Source organism: Barbatula barbatula (assembly GCF_947034865.1).
Source record: "Barbatula barbatula genome assembly, chromosome: 11".
Lineage (NCBI taxonomy): Eukaryota > Metazoa > Chordata > Actinopteri > Cypriniformes > Nemacheilidae > Barbatula > Barbatula barbatula.
In genome coordinates this window covers 164,802-188,312 of record NC_136774.1, presented here as the reverse complement: position 1 = coordinate 188,312, position 23,511 = coordinate 164,802, and the positions used below count along the sequence as shown (strand labels likewise).

The window sequence follows — 23,511 nt, the reverse complement described above, 5'->3', positions numbered from 1 at the left end:
GCTTGTGCGTACTTAACACATCTCGTGAGTGTGCTAAAATAAGCCAGTCGTCGAGATAGTTCAGTACCCGCACTGACGGGAGCTAAGGCAGCTGTGGCGACAGGGCCAGACCAAAGGGCAGGACTCTGTACTGATACGCCCTTCCCTCGAACGCGAACCGTAGGGACGGCCGGTGTCGAGGGAGAATATAGACGTGAAAGTATTCATCCTTCAGGTCGATTGCCACGAACCAATCCTGGTGACACACTGAACCCAGGATGCGCCTCTGCATCAGCATTCTGAATGGCAGCCTGTGCGGGTGCTTGTTCAGGAGGCGCAGATCCAAAATGGGGCGCGGCCCCCCACTTTTGGGCACGATGAAGGACAGGCTGTCAAACCCGGTCGACATCTCAGTTGGAGGGACGGGACCAGAAGGGCGGCGACCTCCTCCCGAAGCATGGGGGCATTCTCTCGCACCGAGGTGTACAGAATAACCCGACACTTGATTAATCCAATGAAGGTAGAGGGGCAGGTGGACAAAAAAAAGAGTATAGAAGGTTTTAAAGAGAGTATAGGAGTTGATTTTAGAGTGGTATAATTGAGTTTTAGCAGTGGAGAAAGAAGAGAGGAGAGACTCAATAAAATATTACAATAAAATATTACAGCATTAGAAGCATTTGCAAATCATTAAATCGTTTTCTATTGCACACAAAAGTGTTTTGAATTTACAAAGAGACACCAACTTATTTATACGCAATTTCATTTGAAGAGAGTTCCAGTCTGACGAAGCAGCATATTCAAATGCAGTCTTACCTAAATTGGTTCGTGCTGAGGGTAAATGAGATTGTAAAAAGACTGAGAACGCAATGAATAGTTAACAACTACTTTTTGGCGAATCAAACAGCAGAGGTAGGATGGCAAAAAACCCAGAATAGCTTTATAAATCAGTAAATACCAATGCATTTTTCTTCGAAAAGCAAGTGAGGACCAGGCAACTCTATTATATAGTATGCAATGTGTAGAAAATGTACAATCCGTAATGAATCTTAAAGCACCATGATACACAGCATCCAAAGAAGCAAGAAGATAAGAAGAGGCATGCTGATACACCACATACCCATAATCCAGAATCGGTAAAAAAGTACCAGACACTAGCCTCTTCCTAGCATTGAATGACAAACAAGCCTTATTTCTGAAATAAAATCCTAGCCGCTTCAACTTTAATCGCAAATAATTAAGATATGAATTAAAACGTAGTGTGTCATCAATTATGATGCCTAGGTACTGATACTCTGACACTAATGCGACCAGTTCCCTTTCTGTCTGTCTCTCGACGTTGTGTCGATCCGACAGATCGGGTTCGACACAACGTCTCGTTCCCTCCATCAGGGAACAGAGGTTACATACGTAACCGAGACGTTTTCCTTGCAGAGTTCGGAGAACAACAGAACCATCCAAAGAGTTTCTAGAGTTAGATAACCACATAAAAAACCTTGCTTGGATAATATCAAATGCTGATTGTAAGTTCCCCAAAGCTTGTCGCTTTGTAGGAGCAGAACAGTAGATAACAGTGTCATCTGCATAAAAGTGGAACCTTGCATTATCAATGTTGACGTCTAAACAATTTATATAAATTATAAATAATAATGGCCCCAATGCAGATCCTTGGGGGCCTCCCGTACCCACTTCCAATAAGTCTAATTTAATACCATCCACTTTCACACATTGAGTTCTTCCCTTTAAATAATTATTAGAGCAAGAGACTACATTGTCTGATAGACCAACGCTTCTGAGCATATCTAACAAAATCTTGTGGTTCACTGTATGAGAACAGTTTATGAGAATGTAAGTGCTGTATTAATTGTTCACTGATGAAACTTTCCAATAGTTTTGACAAGATACATAACTTTGAAAAAGGTCTATAGTTATCTGATAAGGTAGCGTCGCCCCCTTTCAACATAGGAACAACAAAAGCAGACTTCCAAATCCGTGGAAGTTCCTTGGTTGTTAAGGAAAGATTACACAGATATGCCAATGGTTGTGAGATAATATTAGCAGCTAATTTTAAGAACAAGGGTTCAATAAGATCCGGACCTGACGATTTATTCACATCTAAGTTTTGTAATGCAGAGCAGACATCAGAAGTAATAATATGATTAAAAATGAGCTCTGTCATCCATAGATCCCGTTCTGCATTAAGAAATTCAGAAGTTACAGTGGCATAATAGTCTGAAACAATGACCCTGATTCCGCAAAGTGGCTATTAAAACAATTTAGCATTTGTGATTTATCCACTTAATACCATCCTTTGTTATGCAATTGGGGAAACCTGAAACAGATCTATTAACAGTCAAAAACTATTTTTCCAGAACTTGCATTTGCTGATTTTTCCATTTTATCAAAAAAACCTCTGCCTTTGCCTTTCTAATCGTAACTGTACATTTGTTACAAAGTTGTCTAAAATACAACCAATCAGGACTTAAGTTAGTTTGTCTGGCCTTAGCCCATGCAGCATCCCCCTCACGAATAAGATCAGACAGTGCAGTTGAAAACCAGGGATTATCCTGAGATTTAACTCTAGCATGCTTATTAATAATAGAAATATAATTGTCATAAAAATAATAAAAGAAAGTACTCTCAATATCTGAAGTTAACGTAATTTTTTCCCAATTAAATTGAGCAAAGTCAAATAAAAAACCTTGTATATTTAAGTGTTTCATACAACTTTTGGTGATAATTTGTGGTTTCTGCTTAGAAGTTTAATATCACTTGCTACTGCAACGACACAATGATCACTAACATCATTAGCAAATATTGAAGCTAGGGAATATTTATGAGGGGCATTTGTGAGCACAAGATCCAATAATGTGGATTTTTCTGGAAACTTCAAGTTAGGTCTTGTTGGTGAATCTACCAGTTGAAAAAGATTATAAGTATCACAAAATGCTTTGAAACCATCAGATACCGGAAGCAACCAATTTAAATTAAAATCACCTATTAATATCACTTCTTTGTAATTCAAAGAGGCCCAAGGACTAACTAATAAGGTCATAGCATTACTAGCCAATGGAGGTCTATAACAACCTACTATAGTTAGTTTACATGCCTTTGAAAAAGACAGATTAAGAGTTAATAGTTCATGCTGTTTAACTATGGATCCTGAAAGTAGCCTCAAGGCATTCTTTAGCGTAAATTACGACCCCCCCACACCTTTTGGTCTATCCGCTCTAAAAACATTATAACCAGTGATGCTGATCTTTTTGTCTAAAATAGTTTTGTTGAGCCAAGATTCTGTTATTATTATAACATCCGCATTTGTGCTTCTTGCCCAGATATGAACCACATCCAATTTCGGTAAAACAAACCACGAATATTAACATGGATAAAACCCAAACCTGACCTAGATTTTAGTTCAGTTGGAGCACATCTATTATATTGACCTGGATTTGGCAATACATTTCCGTGTGTGGCCACCACCCCGTCTGCTTCCCAGGCGTGTTCAACTGATGTTACGGTGAGGTTGACCGCTTTGGCGAGCAGCTAGGGTGATTTGGGGACTCCTATAGATGTCATAACATAAGGACTATAAAGCTCCTACGCCTAGCTGGTTTGCTTACTACATCATTTTAGTCAGACCCACATGGAGAGAATAATTAATACAATAGTTCTCTTTCTTTGTTAAAGCACACCTTGTACAATCTACATATATAAAAAACAAAGGATACAACTTAATGATGTTTTATTAACAAAGTTCGGGAGGAACCTAAACATATGAATCACCCCAATGTTCCATCAGCAGCAATCACCTGTCAGCCGAGCACGCAATCTCTTCTAGCATAGATAGACAAACAATCTTTCCTGATGCATCTCGCCAGATAAGCATCCCTCCTCCACCCCAGCCCCTCTCATTTTCTCTAAGTCCCGCAGGACCCTCAAGGGGAGGGGTTTGGGCTCGAGCCGAGCCCGGAGCCGGATAGATCCGGCGAGCTCGGAGCCCACTCCCTGCACAACACGCCAAATACGCATAACCTTCATGCCCATGCTTTACCATATATCCCAACAAGGAGCTGTTTATCGGCGAGGGCGAACTCGTGAAAAACTAAATTGTTTGAACGGAACAATGCTTGTAGACAGTCCGCTACATTTCTAACTGTCGACATGTGCAGTACGTCCTAGGAATCCCCCAGGGTTCTCTCACACGACCGTCAGTAAGTAGGCACCTGCCGCAAACACAGATCTCTGGTCAAAGAGGTGCAATGCCGCAGTTACCAATGCTCACTCCACAGACACCCGCAGCAAGCATGGATTCCTGATCAAAGAGGTGCGATTCCGCCGTTACCAATGCTCAATCCACAGACACCTGCAGCAAACAGAATCTCCCCGACCGCAATTCTCCTTTAACCCATACTTAAATCCAGCACTTGAGTGCGGTGCGAAGGAATAACCGCTACAAAGTCTGTACTCCAGACAGACAGTCGATATGTTAAAAGTCCAACTCCAATCACAAAGCAGTGAGCCATCAGGCAGATTCGACCATTTTAGTACCGGTATAACAATACAGCGCTGATTACAAACGCATCCACGCTGAATGACCAGGAATCGTGTTCAGGTGCTTTTTGTGATAATGGTCAGTGATAATGGTCAGTGGGGTCCTTTGATTTGCACCACTTTCTCTCAACAGACCTGAGTCTGCTCACGGAGAACATAAGATAACCAGGGGGCAGAGGAGGTCGCACGGCTGGTCTGGATGCGAGCGGTATAAGCTGTCTAAGCAGGATGTTAGAGTGGAGCACACTGCGTCAGTTGCACTATTAGCATCTAGTAATGAGAGCTTCTTAGGGGCAGAAAGGGCAGATGAAACCAAAGAGGATAAGCGTGATGGAGAGTGAGCTTATGCAGGAGGCAACAATCATACAAGAAGTGCAATCACAAGTTACCAGGATTCACAAATTGCTTGGTTGTACCTGTGGGGAGAGAGGAGGATTTGTGTTCATTTTTTATACTGAGAAAAGCATTAAGCATGTTCCTGTCATTTATTCATGTAAAATATAATGTCTTTATATAAAATATACGTCTTTAGTTGCTTCTTGAAGGGTGTGAGAGATGTGGCGTTAAGAGAGGGTGATTTACATATTAAGTCAATGCAAAGACGCGATAGACCTACTTGCGGTGCGATTGACGTGAATTGAAAAATCTGAACTTTGGCGAAAATTCACGCCACGTTAACCAATCAGGAGCCTGCTCTAGTATTGACGTGATTATGACATAGCAAGCGGAGGCAGAAATCTGAAACAACAATGAAGGACTGCGCCTCCAAAGGATCTGATGGACCCAGACACGGCGCCGAACGAGTCTATGTCTATCTTCAGCCTTCCATAGCACATAATGTGCACCTCTTTTTTCTCGCATAGAAAATGGTTACATATCTCTTAGAATGGATGTCTTGTCATGTCCACGAATGCGCTTCTTTCTTTAATATAATCGCAACATTTTGCCGTCATGTAATCGCATAGCCTGACATCGCGATTGCGATATGATTAATCGTGCAGCACTAGTGTGTAGGGCAGAGAATTTGAATGAATGTGTATGTATTTCATTTGATCACTTTTAAGGTTGTATGTTATTTATTATTACATTTACATTTAGTGATTTAGCAGACACTTTTATCCAAAGCGACTTACAAAGAGTTCAGGGAGCAATAAGCGATATGTCATACATATGTCATATTATATGTGATAATAACATGTTTTTCTTTTTGTCATTTTTTATAATTTTTTATATAAATCAAAATTAATTAAATTACATTTACATTGATTCACAAATTCAAAGCAGACAATTTAAAAAAGAACTATGAAAGAAAACTATAGGGTTTTTATAAAGTATTTTTTTGTCCTGTACATTTTGTGCTTTGGGCATGAATGCAACCTCAATTGGTGTGGCTTTAGCGGAACTCTTTTGACTTTGGCCAGTTAACAACAACTTAGAACAGTAACATGCTGATGGCAAGAAAAAACAATAAAAGCTATAATCCTACTCGGCCGTTTGACTTCTCAGAATTCAAATTTTGAATCTTCTGTATCTTCTACCAGGTTGAGTAACACCAAGAAGCAGGCGGTCCATACAGTCATGGGCATCTGGATGGTCTCCTTCATCCTGTCCACACTGCCAGCCGTGGGCTGGCACGATACCACCGAACGCTTCTACACCCACGATCACTGCCGCTTCATCGTCACAGAGATCGGCTTGGGCTTCGGTGTCTGCTTTCTATTGCTAATCAGCGGCAGCGTAGCAATGGGTGTCATCTGTATCGGCATCGCCCTTTTCCACACCTTCTCTTTCCAGACGGGCCAAAACGCAGACAAAAACAAATTCAACGTGCCCACTATCGTAGTGGAGGACGCTCAGGGAAAGAGGCGCTCGTCCATTGATGGCTCGGAACCCGTCAAGACATCGCTGCAGATCACCTATCTGATCAGTGGAATCGTCTTTATATACGACTTTCTAACTGGATTCCCGATATTGGTGAGTCTTTCTTTTCTTTTTAAAGAATATGATGATTCTGATATGATTCTTCAGTGTCAAAAAGTGACTAAGCAGCAAGGATGTTTCTTCTCCTGAGAAACCACTCAAAGTTATCTGCATTGAGTCTGTCTAGAGTTCAGAAGAGAGCTAGAAAATTACTAGCCTATTACTTATTGATGTTTACGAATGTAAAACCACGCGAAATTCAGAAGTAGACCTCAGACAACAGTATACAATAATAAAAACGGCCAGAAGAGGTTAATATGATTCAGATTAGTATGTGAGTAACATTTTCTGTTTGTTAGAACTAAGATTTGTTATTGTTGTAAATCTCTACTTAATGATCTAGGCTGGTTCACCATCAGCAATCACTGTATCTACCCTATCAGCTCCAGCAAGCTCTATCATAAATAGACAAACAATCTTACCTGATGCATCTTGCCAGATAAGCATCCCTCCTCCACCCCAGCTCCTCTCATTTTCTCTAAGTCCCGCAGGACCTCGGGGGGGGGGGGGTGTGTTCTGGGCTTGAGCCGTTCCGAGCCCGGAGCACTTGCTCTGAGCAGGGTAGAGTGCTCTGGGTTCGGATAGATCCGGCAAGCTCGGAGACCACTCCCTGTACAACACCCCAAATACGCATAACCTGCATTCCCATGCTTTACCATCTATCCCAACAAGGAGCTGTTTATCGGCGAGGGCGAACTCGTGAACACTAAATACATGAAATACAGAAGAATCCTCATTAAAGCTACAAAATCACATTGATTTCTTATTTTCTTTTGTTCTTTGATTAACATTAGTAACAGGAGAGTCAAAGCAGCATGTTTAAGAGCTGCTGCTCTATTGGGCTTTCTATTTTCACTACTCTTTGCATTCATTCAAGACTTTATTTAACTCTTTGAAGACTGTGCTTGCAAGAATACTAGACAAAATGTGCTTTCCGGCACATATTGGTTAACGCTGCTTCACAAACTTCTCCCAAATGAGCTGGATGGCGCGGGGGTGGAGTCGCCACTCTCTGCTGAGAGTAACCTGTTGAGAGAGCGCATCAGCTGTCTGATTGAGGACTCCCATGATATGAGTGTCCGAGTGGAGCAGCACGTGCTTGCCCTGAATGAGAGGACCCTCTCAAGAGCAAGCTAAGCAGCCAGCAACTCTAGGCAATTGATATGACACTGCAGGTGGGGGCCTGTCCAACGACCCGACAATGCATGCCTGTTGCAAACAGCACCCAAGCCGAGCAAGGAGGCGTCTGTCGTACCCACGACGCGCCTCAACCTGCCCGATTGAGACAGGGCAATACCGAAGGGCAGGATCTTGTACTGGTATGCTAGACCCTGGGAGGCAAACCGAAGAAACGGTCTGTGCCGCGGAGAATCGAGATGAAAGTACGCGTCCTTCACGTCGATAGCCAATAACCAATCCTGATGTCGGACGCATTTTAGGATGGGCTTCTGCTTCAACATTCTGAGCAGTAGCCTGTGAAGGATCATTAATCCTTCATTTGAAGGACGATGTGTATAAATAAAATAATTAAAAAACGATTTTAATAACGTGCCTGTTTGGTTGTTGGGACATGCTCGTCATGCCCCAGAAACGTTATTTGGTACGTTGTTGCAACGAATATGGTTCATTCCAGGTAAGTTTTAAGGACGTAATCATGCTGAATCAACTCGGAATTCTGATATTGCTTTGTAAATACCTTATTTATTAATGTTCCAACATATTATGCGTTATAAAAATTGTTTAAAGTTTGACTTTGACCACATCCATTTCACAGGCACATGTAACTAATGTCAGCGCTTAATTTTGGTCTCATTCAGGTGGTGAGCTTTGCCAGTCTGAAATTCGATCGCTCTTACAGCTGGATGGTCCTGTGTGTCCTCTGGTGCTCCATTGCTCAGTCCATCCTCCTGCCCATGTTTCTGTGGGCTTGTGATCGCTACAGGGCCGACGTTAAGATGGTTTGGGAGAAATGCGTGGCCATCATGTCCAACGACGATGCGGATGAAGGTACAGACCACTAGGCTTCCTTTAGCATGTTTCAAAAGCCGTGTTCAACGTGACAAATGCATGTAACTGCTACTGCATTTAGTTTATTTATTAAATAACGCAACATCAATGTTTTAGCTTTTCGCTTATATGTTTATTCAAGATAAATGATAGTAGAGTTATTGTATTATTAATCTTACGGCCAATTCAAAAACTTTAAAGTCAACATGAGAGTTAGAGAAGCATAAAAAGAAGAGATGGTTACATGCCTCAAATCAAAAACTACGGTCACTGATCTTAAAAGTTTGTATATGAAGGCATACAACTTATTATTTGAGGACCCGAAACCGTTGACTAGCAGTATACAGTGCATATATTTTCTACATTTCCCCAGATTCTGCAAGGTGTATGTAAACTTTTCACCAACTGTTTATGTGGCCTTGTTTTTATATCCACGGGCAAAAGAAGCTTATTTGTAATTATATTGATAGCTTTCCTGTAGCCCAGTGGTTCGATCTCAGGGGATTGCACATACTTAGAAACAAATGTATAGTACAATGCAATGTAAGTCACTTTGGATAAATTTTGCAATATTTAAGGTAGAATGAGACTGTTTTGGCCAAACACTCCACCCGTCCATGCAGCCTTGCATAGACAGAGCGGGATTGCAGCAATACATGTCCCCCACATGGGGAACCAGAAAAGTTCAAGATGCGTAACAGGATTAAATTAAAATGATCTGGCAGATATAGTGGAGATGTGGATGGAGGTGGGCTTTGAGTGCACCATGATTAAACAGCTGATCAAAGAAAGGCAACTTAAATAGGATGCTGTCTAGTTTGTATTGTATGACTATTGGTTAACAATTATTAGCTCCACCTGATGTGATAGGCTGATGCAAACTTGACTCATGTGAGCTGCCAGAACTGACACTAACCTTGATAAATCATACTGAACAATCATTTTTGAAAATACAAAAAGCTTGTTATGATATTTAGGTTTAGGGGTAGGGTAAGTGGATACAATATACAGTTTGTACAGTGTACAGTATAAAAATCATTATGCCTATAGAATGTCCCCACGGAGACAATAAACCAGACGTGTTTGCTTTGTGTGTGTGTGTGTGCTTGTAAGGTGTTGGTCAAAAGTTTACACACACCTTAAGAAATACTTCTAACCCTAAATTAATTGGTGTATTTAATTTGCCCATAACAGATGTTTAGTCCACAACACAAAAATAATACAGTAACTGAATTTACAAAAATTTGTGAGTTCAAAAGTTTGCATTCAGTTGATTCTTAATACTGTACGATTTTACATTTTAAGAGTCTCTTTAGGGCTTTCTTTTTTTAGTGATAAGTGAGAGATTTTCTTAAATCAACATCATTAGCCGGCTTTCCCCTATCAAACAAGGGCGAGCTAAGACTTTCTTCGAGCCGGGCCGAGCCAGTAGCCTCAAACCTTCGGCTGCAGGGCCAAATTCAAGACGTGTCTCAACTTTCAGGCCAGCATGAACCGCCCTAAACACACCTATTTGAACCAAACGTCAACAAACATGCCTACTTCTGCAGGAAAAATAAAGTTTAGTCAAACTCTTTACCGAACAAACATTAGAAAGAAAACCAAGGTAGCTCTTTGTTTATTAATGGTGCTTGCAGAATGCAAAGCATCACTATTGTTATCTTGCAAGCATATTATTATTCTGCCTCTTTTTCTACCAAAATCTCAGCACATTCTTGCACTGTCTCGCACCGTTCAACGTAGGCCCATGAATGAGCAGCTTATTGAGGAATGGTGTGTTATGACTTTTATAAGGGACCAGCGGAGGGTGTAGACTTATAATGGGCCAGGAAATATGCCCATATAAGGTGTTAGAAATGGCCCATGATAAATAACTTTGCAGTATAACCTCATAGGGACAAGGGGGTGGGCTCATTTTACTCATGTAAATCTCTCAGCATCATCATGAAGCTATGAAGCCATGCCCATTGCCACCCTTTACATCAACCTAGCAACCAATCCCATAGACTTCCATTTTAATAGGTCCAGGTGGATATCTTTGCAGCACAGTGTCGTAGATTCAAGCAGGTGGGCTAATTTTACTCAGACAACCAATCAGTATCCCAGGAACTTCATTAAGCTTTGATGCCACGCCCATATCAACAAACATATTAACATAGTAACTATTTAACAAAACATTTATCTCTGCATCAAAAGATCGTATATATACACTCACCTAAAGGATTATTAGGAACACCTGTTCAATTTCTCATTAATGCAATTTTCTGATCAACCAATCACATGGCAGTTGCTTTAATGCATTTAGGGGTGTTGTCCTGGTCAAGACAATCTCCTGAACTCCAAACTGAATGTCAGAATGGGAAAGAAAGGTGATTTAAACAATTTTGAGCGTGGCATGTTGTTGGTGCCAGACTGTCCAGTCTGAGTATTTCACAATCTGCTCAGTGACTGGGTTTTTCACACACAACCATTTCTAGTGATTAGTCAAGTCAAGTCAAGTCAGCTTTATTTATATAGCGCTTTTTACAATTTTCATTGTTACAAAGCAGCTGTACAAGAAAAAAATGACTATAAGTAAAACATAAAAGGTTATGGAATTCAAAACACAGGTCAAATATCAGACACACAATAAATTCCTAAATGCAGTGTTAATTAAATAAGACAACCAAATTCTAGCAGCCCCCCCGGCCAGGCAAAACAGTGCAAAACAGTATGCAAACGGTGGCGAGGAACCCAAAACTCCATTGGAGGAGAAAAAAAACCTCGGAGGGAAACCAGGCCTAACCAGGGGATTCCAGTTCCCCTCTGGCAAAAACTGCAGCCTCTGCACAAGCTCAACAGTGCTTGCACAACAAGGCGAAAATAAAAATAAATTAGATTTAAAATTATCATTAATAATCTAATAGTGGCTGAAGTTTTGTAGGGACGTCACTTCCTTCGTCCAGCATTTGTCAGGTCTAGGAATGGATTGCGCCCTGCCCGCTCCGCTCTTGGAACCTTGGAACAATGAGACAAGACTGGCTGAGAGTAGAGTACTGTTCTGCACTCTTTGATGCAACAAATGCATCAGTTGTTATTGGAAGTGTCCCTGGTTCCGGTTGATCTAACTAGTGCAGCCTAGATCTTTGAAATACATATATTATGATAATCTAGTGTATGCAAGATTAAAAAGATGTGTCTTTAGTCTAGATTTAAACTGACAGAGTGTGTCCGCCTCCCGGACATTGCAGGGAAGACTGTTCCAAAGTTTAGGCGCTAGATAAGAAAAGGATCTGCCGCCTGCACTTGATTTTGAAATTCTAGGTATTACCAACTGACCTGACGCCTGAGAGCGTAGTGCGCGTGATGGACTATAATACGTAAGAAGTTCTCTCAAGTAGTGAGGAGCTAAACCATGCAAGGCTTTATAGGTAATAAGCAAGATTTTAAAATTTATGCGATGCTTTATAGGTAACCAGTGCAATGTTGACAGAACCGGGCTAATATGCTCATACTTTTTTGTACGTGTAAGAACTCGAGCTGCCGCATTTTGGACCAGTTGGAGTTTTTGTAATAGGCCTGCAGGGCAACCACCTAATAGTGCATTACAGTAATCTAGTCTTGATGTCATAAAGGCATGTATAAGCTTCTCCGCATCTGATGATGACAGCATATGACGTAATTTAGATATATTTTTAAGATGGAAAAACGCAATCTTACAGGTGTTGGCAACCTGGTTCTCAAATGACAGAGTACTATCGAATATAAAGCCAAGATTCTTAGCTGAAGATGAGGGTTTTATGGAACATCCATCAATAGTTAAGCAGTATTCTTGGTTGTTACGTAGGGCGGTTTTCGGTCCGATAAGTAACACTTCAGTTTTGTCCAAGTTCAGTAATAAAAAATTGCTACTCATCCACTTTTTTATATCGACAATGCATTCCACTATTCAATGGAATTGCTGTGTTTCGTGAGGCTTCGAGGAAATATAAAGTTGCGTATCATCAGCATAGCAGTGAAAGCTTATTCCGTGTCGCTTTATTATATCTCCTAGGGGTAACATGTATAATGCGAAGAGCATAGGCCCTAGTACTGAGCCCTGTGGTACACCGTACTGGACTTGCGATTTGCGTGATACCTCATTGTTTATTTTTACATATTGGAAACGGTCGCATAAATAAGATCTAAGCCATTTCAAAGCTATTTCCTTAATACCGACATCATTTTCGAGTCTATGTAGGACCGTGCTGTGGTCAATGGTGTCGAATGCAGCACTAAGATCTAGCAGCACCAATAAGGAGATACAACCTCGGTCGGACGCCATAAGCAGATCATTTGTAACTCTAATCAGAGCAGTCTCTGTACTGTGATGTGCTCTAAATCCAGACTGGAAATCTTCATTAATCTCATTCCTTTGGAGGAAGGAACATATTTGAGTTGAGACTACTTTTTCCAGAACCTTAGATAAGAAAGGTAGATTCGAAATAGGTCTATAGTTAACTAGTTCTCCAGGGTCCAGATGGGGTTTTTTGACAAGGGGCCTTATAACAGCCACCTTATATGCTTTAGGCACATGTCCTAATGTCAGAGATGAGTTAATAATGCTAAGTAGAGGATCTATAATTTCTGGGAGCATCTCTTTCAGAAGATTTGTAGGTATAGGGTCTAGCATGCATGTAGTCGATTTAGATGATCTAATGATTTTCGATAGTTCATCGTGATCTATAGTAGAAAATAAACATAATTTCTCCTTAGGGGTGCTGTAGTAAGTCGTTTGTTCAGCGGGTTTCGCATCTGGTTGCATAGTTATAATTTTCTCTCGAATATCTTGGATTTTATTTGTGAAATAGTTCATAAAATCATCACTGCTATGCTGGTATACAGCATCAGAAGTCGCTGACAATTTATTTTTGGTTAATTAAGCCACTGTATCAAATAAAAACCTAGGGTTATTTTGGTTTTCTTCTATTAATGATGAAATGTAGGCGGATCGAGACGTTTTTAGGGCTTTCCTGTATTTTTTTGTACTATCCTTCCAGGCAGTACGAAATACCTCTAATTTAGTCTTTTTAAAGTTGCGCTCCATTTTTCGTGCCGCTTTCTTTAGAGCCTGAGTGTGTACATTTTTCCACGGTGTCGGTCTGTCATTTTTAATCTTCTTTAAGCGCAAGGGAGCAACTATGTCTAGCGTTTCCGAGAAGGTGGCATTAATATTTTCAATAGTAAAGTCAAGATCTTCAACGTTATTACTCATGCTAGAGATTTGAGACAATTCAGGCAAATTATCAAGAAACGCACCTTTTGTAGTCGAAGTTATTGTTCTACAATATTTGTAACTTGGAGTTTGATTTGCCACCATTGGGTATTGAAGCAAGCATGATACCAGATAATGATCTGAGATGTCTTCGCTCTGCTGAAGGATTTTAACATCGACCACGTTTATACCGTAAGACAAAATTAAATCTAAAGTATGATTACGAAGGTGAGTAGGTCCTGACACATGTTGACTAACGCCCATGGAGTTAAGAGTGTCTTTAAAAGCCATTCCTAAAGCATCTGTATCATTATCTACATGAATGTTAAAGTCCCCGGCAATAAGGACTCTGTCTGCAGCCAGTACTAGTTCTGATAAGAACCCACCAAATTCTTTAATAAAATCTGTGTGGTGCCCTGGAGGCCTATATACAATAGCCAGAATAAATTTTAAAGATGTTTTGTCCTTAGTATTAGGTATTGATGCATCAAGTACCATGACTTCAAAAGAATTGTATTTAGGATTAGACTTCTGGGAAATGCTAAAAGAGTTACGGTAAAGTGCAGCAACACCTCCCCCTCTGCCTTTTAGGCGAGGCTCGTGTTTATAATAATAATCTTGGGGGACAGACTCATTTAACGCAATATAATCATCTGGCTTTAGCCATGTTTCTGTGAGACAGAGCATGTCTATTTTATGATCTGTTATCATATCGTTAACAAAAAGTGCTTTATTAGAGAGAGATCTAATATTTAGCAATCCGAGTCGTAACAGTTGATTATCTGTATTATGTTCATGTTTAGTTAGTTTAACGTTAACTAAATTACCTTTGAGAGGTTTACGCTTTATTTTATGTTTACTAATCCGGGGGACAGACACAGTCTCTATTTTATGGTGTTTGGGAGAAAGTATTATCGCATGTTGTGTATTTAGTGTGTTCTGCAACGTGAGACGGCAAGCAGACCGTTGGTTAAGCCATTCAGTCTGCTCCCTGACCTGGGCCCCAGTGAGTCAAGTTTTAGCATTAAGACTATGTGCCATATTTCTAGAGAGTAGAGAAGCTCCAGCCCAGGAGGGGTGGAGACCATCTCTTTTCAACAAAGTATTTCATTACAAAGTATGTGTGAAAAGGGAAAAACATCCAGTTTGCGGCAGTCCTGTGGGTCTTGTTGATGCTAGAGGTCAGAGGAGAATAGGCCGACTGATTCAAGCTGATAGAAGAGCAACTTTGACTGAAATATCCACACGTTACAGCCACAACACGCACAACCTTGAGGCGAATGGGCTTCAACAGCAGAAGACCCCACTGGGTACCACTCATCTCCACTACAAATAGGAAAAAGAGGCTACAATTTGCACGTGCTCACCAAAATTGGACAGTTGAAGACTGGAAAAATGTTGCCTGGTCTGATGAGTCTTGATTTCTGTTGAGACATTCAGATGGTAGAGTCAGAATTTGGCGTAAACAGAATGAGAACATGGATCCATCATGCCTTGTTACCACTGTGCAGGCTGGTGGTGTAATGGTGTGGGGGATGTTTTCTTGGCACACTTTAGGCCCCTTAGTGCCAATTGGGCATCGTTTAAATGCCACGGCCTACCTGAGCATTGTTTCTGACCATGTCCATCCCTTTATGACCACCATGTATCCATCCTCTGATGGCTACTTCCAGCAGGATAATGCACCATGTCACAAAGCTTTAATCATTTCAAATTGGTTTCTTGAACATGGCCCCCACAGTCACCAGATCTCAACCCAATAGTACTCAACTCATTCGAATGAACTGTCTTTTACAACTCAATGACACATGTAAACTATTCTAATAGACTGATATGAATAATTTTCTGTATTAAGAATAATTCATTACATTTATATAGCACGTTTCTGGGCACTCGGATCCACTTGCAGGGGTAAAAAGAGGTTTATTGAACTGCAACACAGACAAAGTCAGAGAGAGTCCAACAGAGCTGGGGATGACCGACCAGCCGGACGTCCAACTGGGGGACCCAGTGTACGGCAGTGCCAGCCAAGATGGTAAGCGAATGTCCGACCAGCTGCGGAAGGACCCAGTGAGTGCAGGAGACGGCACCAACTTAAAGACAATCCACACCCAGTGGCGTTGGCGATCCCGTGTGGAGTTTGTGCCGGGATTTTCTTTCTTCGGTGTGCAGCAAGAGGAAAGACAACAGTCGGCAGCAGAGGCAGGAAGCGCACGTCCATTCAGCCGCGGAGAGACCCAATGAGCGCTGGAGACGATAGCAGCGAGCGGAGAGTCTACAGCCAGTGGCGTCGGTGATCTCGTGTGGAGTTTGAGTTGGGATTTGTTCTCTGGTGTAGCAGCGAGTAGAGAGACAACAGCCCGCAACGTCTGGGATACTCTCGACGGCGGCGAAGCCCGCTATGGGTGACGCTTAGGTGGTGGGAATAATTCCAGCGGGTGTGGGGAGACAGAGCTATCTGAGGAAACGTAAATAGAGGTAATACAAAAACGACACGCATACACCCGACAAGATATCCAGCGAACAGAGCAAGACAAGATTATCCAGTGGACAGGGCAAGACAAGAATAAACTGGGTATAAGAAGCCAGGGTACGTGAAAACTAAAGTTAAATATCGCACAAAGGGATTGTGCCGTGGCAGAGACTAAATAGGGAAAACTAAATGAACACCAGATGCAGACAGTGAGCTAATGAGGACACTAATGGGAGTCGGCAGGTGTGACGCATAAACACACAGACTGAATACATATGGCTGTCAAAACAGTCCCCACGTGCTTGAACAGTCACCCACATACAACAAGGACCAAAAGTACATGTGCTAGCCCCGGGAACCCGACACAAAGCGCTTTACATTGAATTGGGGAATCTTCTCAACCACCACCAATGTGCAGCATCCACTTGGATGATGCGACAGCAGCCATATTGCACCAGAACACCAACCACACACCATATTATTGGTGGAGAAGAGACAGAGTTACCAGGCCAATTGGACGCCATGATGTATAGAGGCTAATGGGCGAATTTGGCCAGGATGCCGGGTTACACCCCTACTCTTATTCAAAGGAAATCCTGGGATTTTTAATGACCACAGGGAGTCAGGACCTCTGTTTAACATCTCATCCGAAGGACCAATCCCTGCTTAGCTCCAGTGGGCATCCCTTCTTTGTCTGCTAGCCTGTATGTGGGAATCGTTGGTACAAAACACATTAGAATAAAGATTGATACATAATTCGTTAAATAATAATAAACAAATTGCATTACATTTTTGTTTAGGTTCTTATTTGATTTGTTTAAACCTGACCTTACAACCGAAAAAGCTTGGAACAGGTATTTTAATGGGATACATGGGCCTGCTTTTGGGAGCACAGCCTCTTGATTTGGGGACAGATTGAGGATAGTGCAACTCATAGATCTTTTGGTGCTTACCCTGGTTCGATTATCGTCAGAAAGTGTTGTTTGGGTGATGTGATCGCTGTCTTCCGTAGGCTTCCAGTAGGCTTCACTGCTGATATGAATGCAATCGTACCAAATAGCTGAAGTGACCCGCTATTAATGACGTATTATTTGGTAAAAATGTGTGCTTGTGTGTGTGTTTCACTCACTTTTCTGACGAGCGTCACAGGCGCGTTCCAAGCAGAGAGCTGTAGTCCTATATCTCATTTCTGTTTGCTTTCAGCATGCTTAAGAGCATTTTGAAGTACATTCACAGATGAAAGTGCCCTCTGCAGCACATTCAAAGAGAAAAGTGCTGTTATGTACTGAAGCTTTGGAAACAAAACTAATGGTTCAAATACATAAATGTATAAAAGTGAAGTTAGCAATGTAATGCATTTTGCAACCTTCTCCTTCATCGTCATTACAAGCGACAGTGTAAACAGCTGCAGGCCTGATGAAGCAATTGACCCGCGGTTCGATGAACGCAGTCCAGGGAGGGCAGGGGGAGCAATGGAACTAGTGATTGGGCCAACCCCGGTACTCGTGTCCCACAAGAGCGCGCATCAGTACAATGGGTGGAGCTGACTGGAGCGATTCTCTCCCTGGGAACAGTCCAATTGGCGGTAAAAATTTATGAAATATATCGCTTGTTCATTTTCGTTTGGACATGCTCATATGTTGGTGTTTTGATATATTTTAAAATATATGATAATAAAAGATCATTATATGTTACTTGAAAAAGGCTGAGATTCGGCGGCACCCCTAGCCAGATATCACACCACCCACTTTGGGAACCACTGCCCTAATGAGGATTAATACAACATTTGCATCACAGATGATTTAAAGGGGTGAACATCACAGAAAAACAAAAGTTACTGTCAGCTATTAAAATAATGTGCTCATCGGTAAAAGCGCTTAATGCCAATAACTGTCTGAAAAAAGAGTAGGACCTTATTTGCATTTAAATAAAGGTGACTATCGGACAATCAGTAAAGAATGCTGGGCGCCATGCACCCATTTTTTTTTAAAGGGGGAAAGTGTACACAACACACAGAAACATGTCCTGTACGTACAAAACTATATAGTTCAAGCAATATTATGGAGAATATCTCTTATGCATGACGATTGATAGATTTAAGCATACTCAAAACTTAGCACAAATCATTGCGAGAATTAAAATTAGAACATTATCTAATTGATTTATGAATCTTCTCCCCAGTAAAAAGCCTTTAATACGGATTTATTATTGATTATAAAAGTCATTTTACTGTGAAACAAAAATATATAATGCAATATATTGCATTTTATAATAATTTAAGTGAATCTCTTAATATATGAAAAGTGTTATTTAATATATTGTATATATTATTTTAACTAATACACCACACTATGTATTTCCAAATCTACAGGTGCTGGTCGTATAATTAGAATATCATCAAAAAGTTGATTTATTTCACTAATTCCATTCAAAAAGTGAAACTTGTATATTATATTCATTGATTACAGACAGACTGATATATTTCAAATGTTTATTTCTTTAAATTTTGATGGTTATAACTGACAACGAGGGAAAATCCCCAAATCTGTACCTCAGAAAATTAGAATATGGTGAAAAGGTTAAATATTGAAGACACCTGGTGCCACACTCTAATCAGCTAATCAACTCGAAACACCTGCAAAGCCTTTTATTGGTCTCTCAGTCTGTAGGCTACACAATCATGTGGAAGACTGCTGACTTAACAGTTGTCGAAAAGACGAACATTGACACTTTGCACAAGGAGGGCAAGACACAAAAGGTCATTGCAAAAGTGGCTGGCTGTTCACAGAGCTTTGTGTTCAAGCAGAAGGATAAGATGTAGTAGAAAAAAGTGTACAAGCAATAGGGATAACCGCACCCTGGAGGATTGTGAAACAAAACCCATTCAAAAATGTGGGGGAGATTCACAAAGAAGTGATGGAGTCAGTGCTTCAAGAACCACTACACACAGACGTATGCAAGACATGGGTTTCAGCTGTCGCATTCCTTGCGTCAAGGCACTCTTGAACAACAGACAGCGTCAGAAGCGTCTCGCCTGGGCTAAGGACTGGACTGCTGTTCTCTGATGAAAGTGAATTTTGCATTTCCTTTGGAAATCAGGGTCCCAGTGTCTGGAGAGAGGAGAGGCTCACAATCCAAGTTGCTTGAGGTACAGTGTAAAGTTTTCACAGTCAGTGATGGTTTGAGGTGCCATGTCATCTGCTGGTGTTGGTCCACTGTGTTTTCTGAGGTCCAAGGTCAACGCAGCCGTATACCAGGAAGTTTTAGAGCACTTCATGCTTCCTGCTGATGACCAACTTTATGGAGATGCAGATTTCATTTTCCAACAGGACTTGGCACCTGCACACAGTGCCAAAGCAACCAGTACCTGGTTTAAGGACCATGGTATCACTGTTCTTAATTGGCCAGCAAACTCGCCTGACCTTAACCCCATAGAAAATCTTGGTATTGTGAAGAGGAAGATGCTATATGCCAGACCCAACAATGCAGAAGAGCTGAATATCTATCAGAGCAGCCTGGGCTCTCATAACACCTGAGCAGTGCTACAGACTGATCGACTCCATGCCACACCGCATATGTGCAGTAATTCAGTCAAAAGGAGCCCCAACTAAGTATTGAGTGCTGTACATGCTCATACTTTTCGTGTTCATACCTTTCAGTGGCCAAGATTTCTAAAAAGTATTTCTTTGTGTTGGTCTTAAGTAATATTCTAATTTTCTGAGATACTGAATTTGGGATTTTCCTTAGTTGTCAGTTATCATCAAAATTAAAAGAAATAAACATTTGAAAATCAGTCTGTGTGATTTTACTTTTTGAATGGAAGTTTTACTTTTTGAATGGAATTAGTGAAACAAATCAACTTTTTGATGATATTCTAATTATATGAACAGCACCTGTATATTTAAGGATTATAAAATATATTTTCCTCAATTGTCAGTCTTTGAACCCTGAAATTGAAGTGTTGTGTAATAAGATCCATAGAAGGGAAGGAAGGAGGCGGGAACCGGCGGACATTCAAACAATAAAACTTTAATTAAACAAACAATAAACACGAAAGTAAAGACCGGCAGCCACCTCACGGTCGACTGCCGGCCATAAAACAAACACAAACTTAACACAATGTCCGGGCCCGGTCCTCTCTCATCAACAGTCCTGCCGGTCATCCTTTTAAGCTCCCGATCTCCTCCGTGAGAGATGCGGGACCGGTGCGCGCAAAGCTGATTGCTCTTATCACTCACGCACCACCGGCCCCGCCTCACGGCTCTCGTCTCGCCTTCCTCACCACATGTTGATACTGTAGATAAAAGTTACTCACTTGAAACGATGCTGTCCCAACTGCCAAGAGGTGTGTTCAACTGCGCAGACTACAACAAAGCAGCTCTCAAACTCAGTAGTTTGTGACATACACCAATTGATCAGGGCAGCACTACTTCAAGTCAAAGAACCAGTTCATGGGTCCGTTCCCCCCCCCACTATTGTCGTGGGGTCTAAATGAATGTGGGTGACAAATGCTTAGCCTTAACAATGCTGCATAGAAATAGTCTGTAAGTCTTGTTACGTGAGTTGAGTTCCTGACTGCACCCAGACACTGATTACATCATTAGCCAGCGCTGTTGCTTCTGTAGCCGGATTGATAAATGTTAAGCTCCTGTATGTGATAATAACAGATGAAGAGGGAGCAGCACATAACTGATATAGTTTCTTACTATAGAATCATGCAACTGATTAATAGATGCCTAACTAGAGGTTGCTTTCAAAACTGACTGTTCAAAAATCTGAGGGGGCAAATGCAAAAATAAAAAATATTATTTTTTACAAGTACAGTGTAACGAAATGTAGTTTAGGTCTAACCAGAAGTGCAATTAGCAAGTGCAGGATATACAGTTTGAATAAATACAGAATACAATATTGAGACAATATTAAACAGTGGGCATGGACTATGAAAATATTTTACAGTAGGTAAGGCACATGTCCTAATGTCAGAGATGAGTTAATAATGCTAAGTAGAGAATCGTCTCGGTTACGTATGTAACCTCTGTTCCCTGATGGAGGGAACGAGACGTTGTGTCGAACCGACAGATGGGGTTCGCCCCTGAGAACCTATCATCTTCTGACTATTTTGAAAAGGCCAATGAAATTGGCGAATGAAATTTGCATGCCGGGCTCCGCCCCCAGATATCCGGGTATAAAAGGGGAGCCGGCGTGCTCATTCATTCACCTTTTGTGCTGAGGAGCCTGAGAGCATCTCACGATCGCTGCAGCGGACGGCTAGTGTTGTGGTATGAGGGACACAACTAGGGCTGCAACAACGAATCGATAAAATCGATAAAAATCGATTATTAAAAATGTTGGCAACGAATTTCATTATCGATGCGTTGTATCGCGCGACTATAACGCGTGCCACATGTTTGAGTGGCGTGAGCGTGGCGTTTCTGTTGCGTGTCAGCTCTGTGGCGGCTGCGTCGTGTTTTCTGTATCTTTGCACACCAGCACCGTGCCTGACGCGGCGCTGGCGCGCTGCTGCTGCTATAGGTGACATAGAGGGAGGCCGCCGACAGACAAGGGTCTTTTATTCACGACAAGTTTAAACTTTTTTCACATAACCTACACCTTCCAAAATCCGAAAAATGAGTAAGTAGGCTGTCTGTTTATTTAAATAACATTTCCAAATGTTTTGTAGCTTTATTACCTTATGTTGGACCGTCACTCAGAATGACACATTAGACTACGTTGTTATTGTAGTGTGTCATATTTTTTTCCATTTTTAATCACATTGTTAAGAGCATAAAAAACAAAAATAATTCAGTCACCAATACATTTTGGGGTTTAATACGAACCACAATTCGTATTAAGATGATTCTCAGATATGTTATTTAAGATGTAACGTAATCAATTGATGCACGAGTTTACTTTATGCAATGTGTTTAAGATGGACATAAATTAATATTCCCATTCAATGCAATGTATCTTTTCATTGGATATAGCCTAAGCATTTTCTTGGAGGAAGATTTTATGGAAAAAAGTAGTTAATTGGAGTATTCATTTGCAACATTTTAGTAATAATATCTCATACTTAATAGGACTATTAATGTATAATTTATTTCAATATTCACTTGTTGTATCTCCAAAAATGCATTTTAAACATGATTTAAGTCCTGATGTTTTCTACAGTGGACATGTAAACCCCGTAACGTGTAGATGTTGGTTTAATGAAATTCAATTTGAAAATACGTTCAAATAAATGATGATTAGCTTTCAAACATCAAAATGGCATTCATTAATATGTATTCGTGTACAAAATTACATATAAACATCTTTTCCTATTCTATTTTGCCTGGAAACGCTTCCAACGCTTGCGTGTCTCGTGAAATATAGGCGTCGATTCAATTCCTAGCATGCGCGCGTTTTCCGTGCGGCTCGTCTCACGCAGGCAGTGTGCAAGCTCTAACCTGTTAACATGGGAGCCGATTTAAAAACGGTCACGCCAGGCTTCTGAGACGCTCACGCCACGCATCTAGTGTGTCACAGGACTAAAAAAAGTTGATCGCGCAGCATAGCAGAGAAAAAATTAATTAAAAAAGCAGAGCGGAGGTAGAGGAAAGACCATCAGAGAGACCCGAAAAAATTCCAGAAAAAAACAGCAAACCATGAGAGGCTTCTTGATGGGAAATGCATCATGTAAACCACAGCAAGCTGTAATAATAATATAATAAGTAATAATAAAGCTTTTGAAATATGTTTTGCAATGTCAGTTCTATTTTTCAATAAAGGGTTGAAAATGAATGCTTTTAAAAATTTGTATCCGATTAATCGAACAAATAATCGACAGATTAATCGATTATTAAAATAATCGTTAGTTGCAGCTCTAGACACAACGTCTCGTTCCCTCCATCAGGGGTCTGACTGATTGGGCTGGACGTGCGAGTAAACTTGCTTCACCTCTCCCCTCTAATACAACACGGAATCAGGTTGTTGTATCACTTAACTTGCACTTCTTTCATATTAGTGTATTTTATTCATAGCATACATTGTTAATTATCACTGTCGTTGCTAACTTATCCTGATATCTCAATAACCTCTCCTGGTTATTTACTTGAAAATCTTAAACCAAAACACTCAGCGCCGTTAGCATAGCACAAGCGTGCTAGCGGGCTTTCTGTTTACACTGCTAAATATCATCTCGCCTTCTAGCTGTCTTGTGTGCTAACGGTTTCTCTCTAAAGCGTATATACTAAGATTCATCGAGCAACCTTGGTAAGTTGGAATTACTCTTCAAACCCGGTGAGTTATG

At 41.0% G+C, this 23,511-nt stretch overlaps 1 protein-coding gene across 1 annotated transcript in view; it reads left to right on the top strand.

Moving 5' to 3' along the window:
* The window catches only part of gpr153 (G protein-coupled receptor 153), a 61,108-nt gene that overhangs the window by 11,444 nt on the left and 26,153 nt on the right, over positions 1-23,511 (top strand). Inside the window, exons 2-3 of the mRNA XM_079467065.1 lie at positions 6,069-6,501; positions 8,325-8,514. Coding sequence (XP_079323191.1) covers positions 6,069-6,501; positions 8,325-8,514 — 623 coding nt within the window. The remainder of the gene's footprint in view (positions 1-6,068; positions 6,502-8,324; positions 8,515-23,511) is intronic.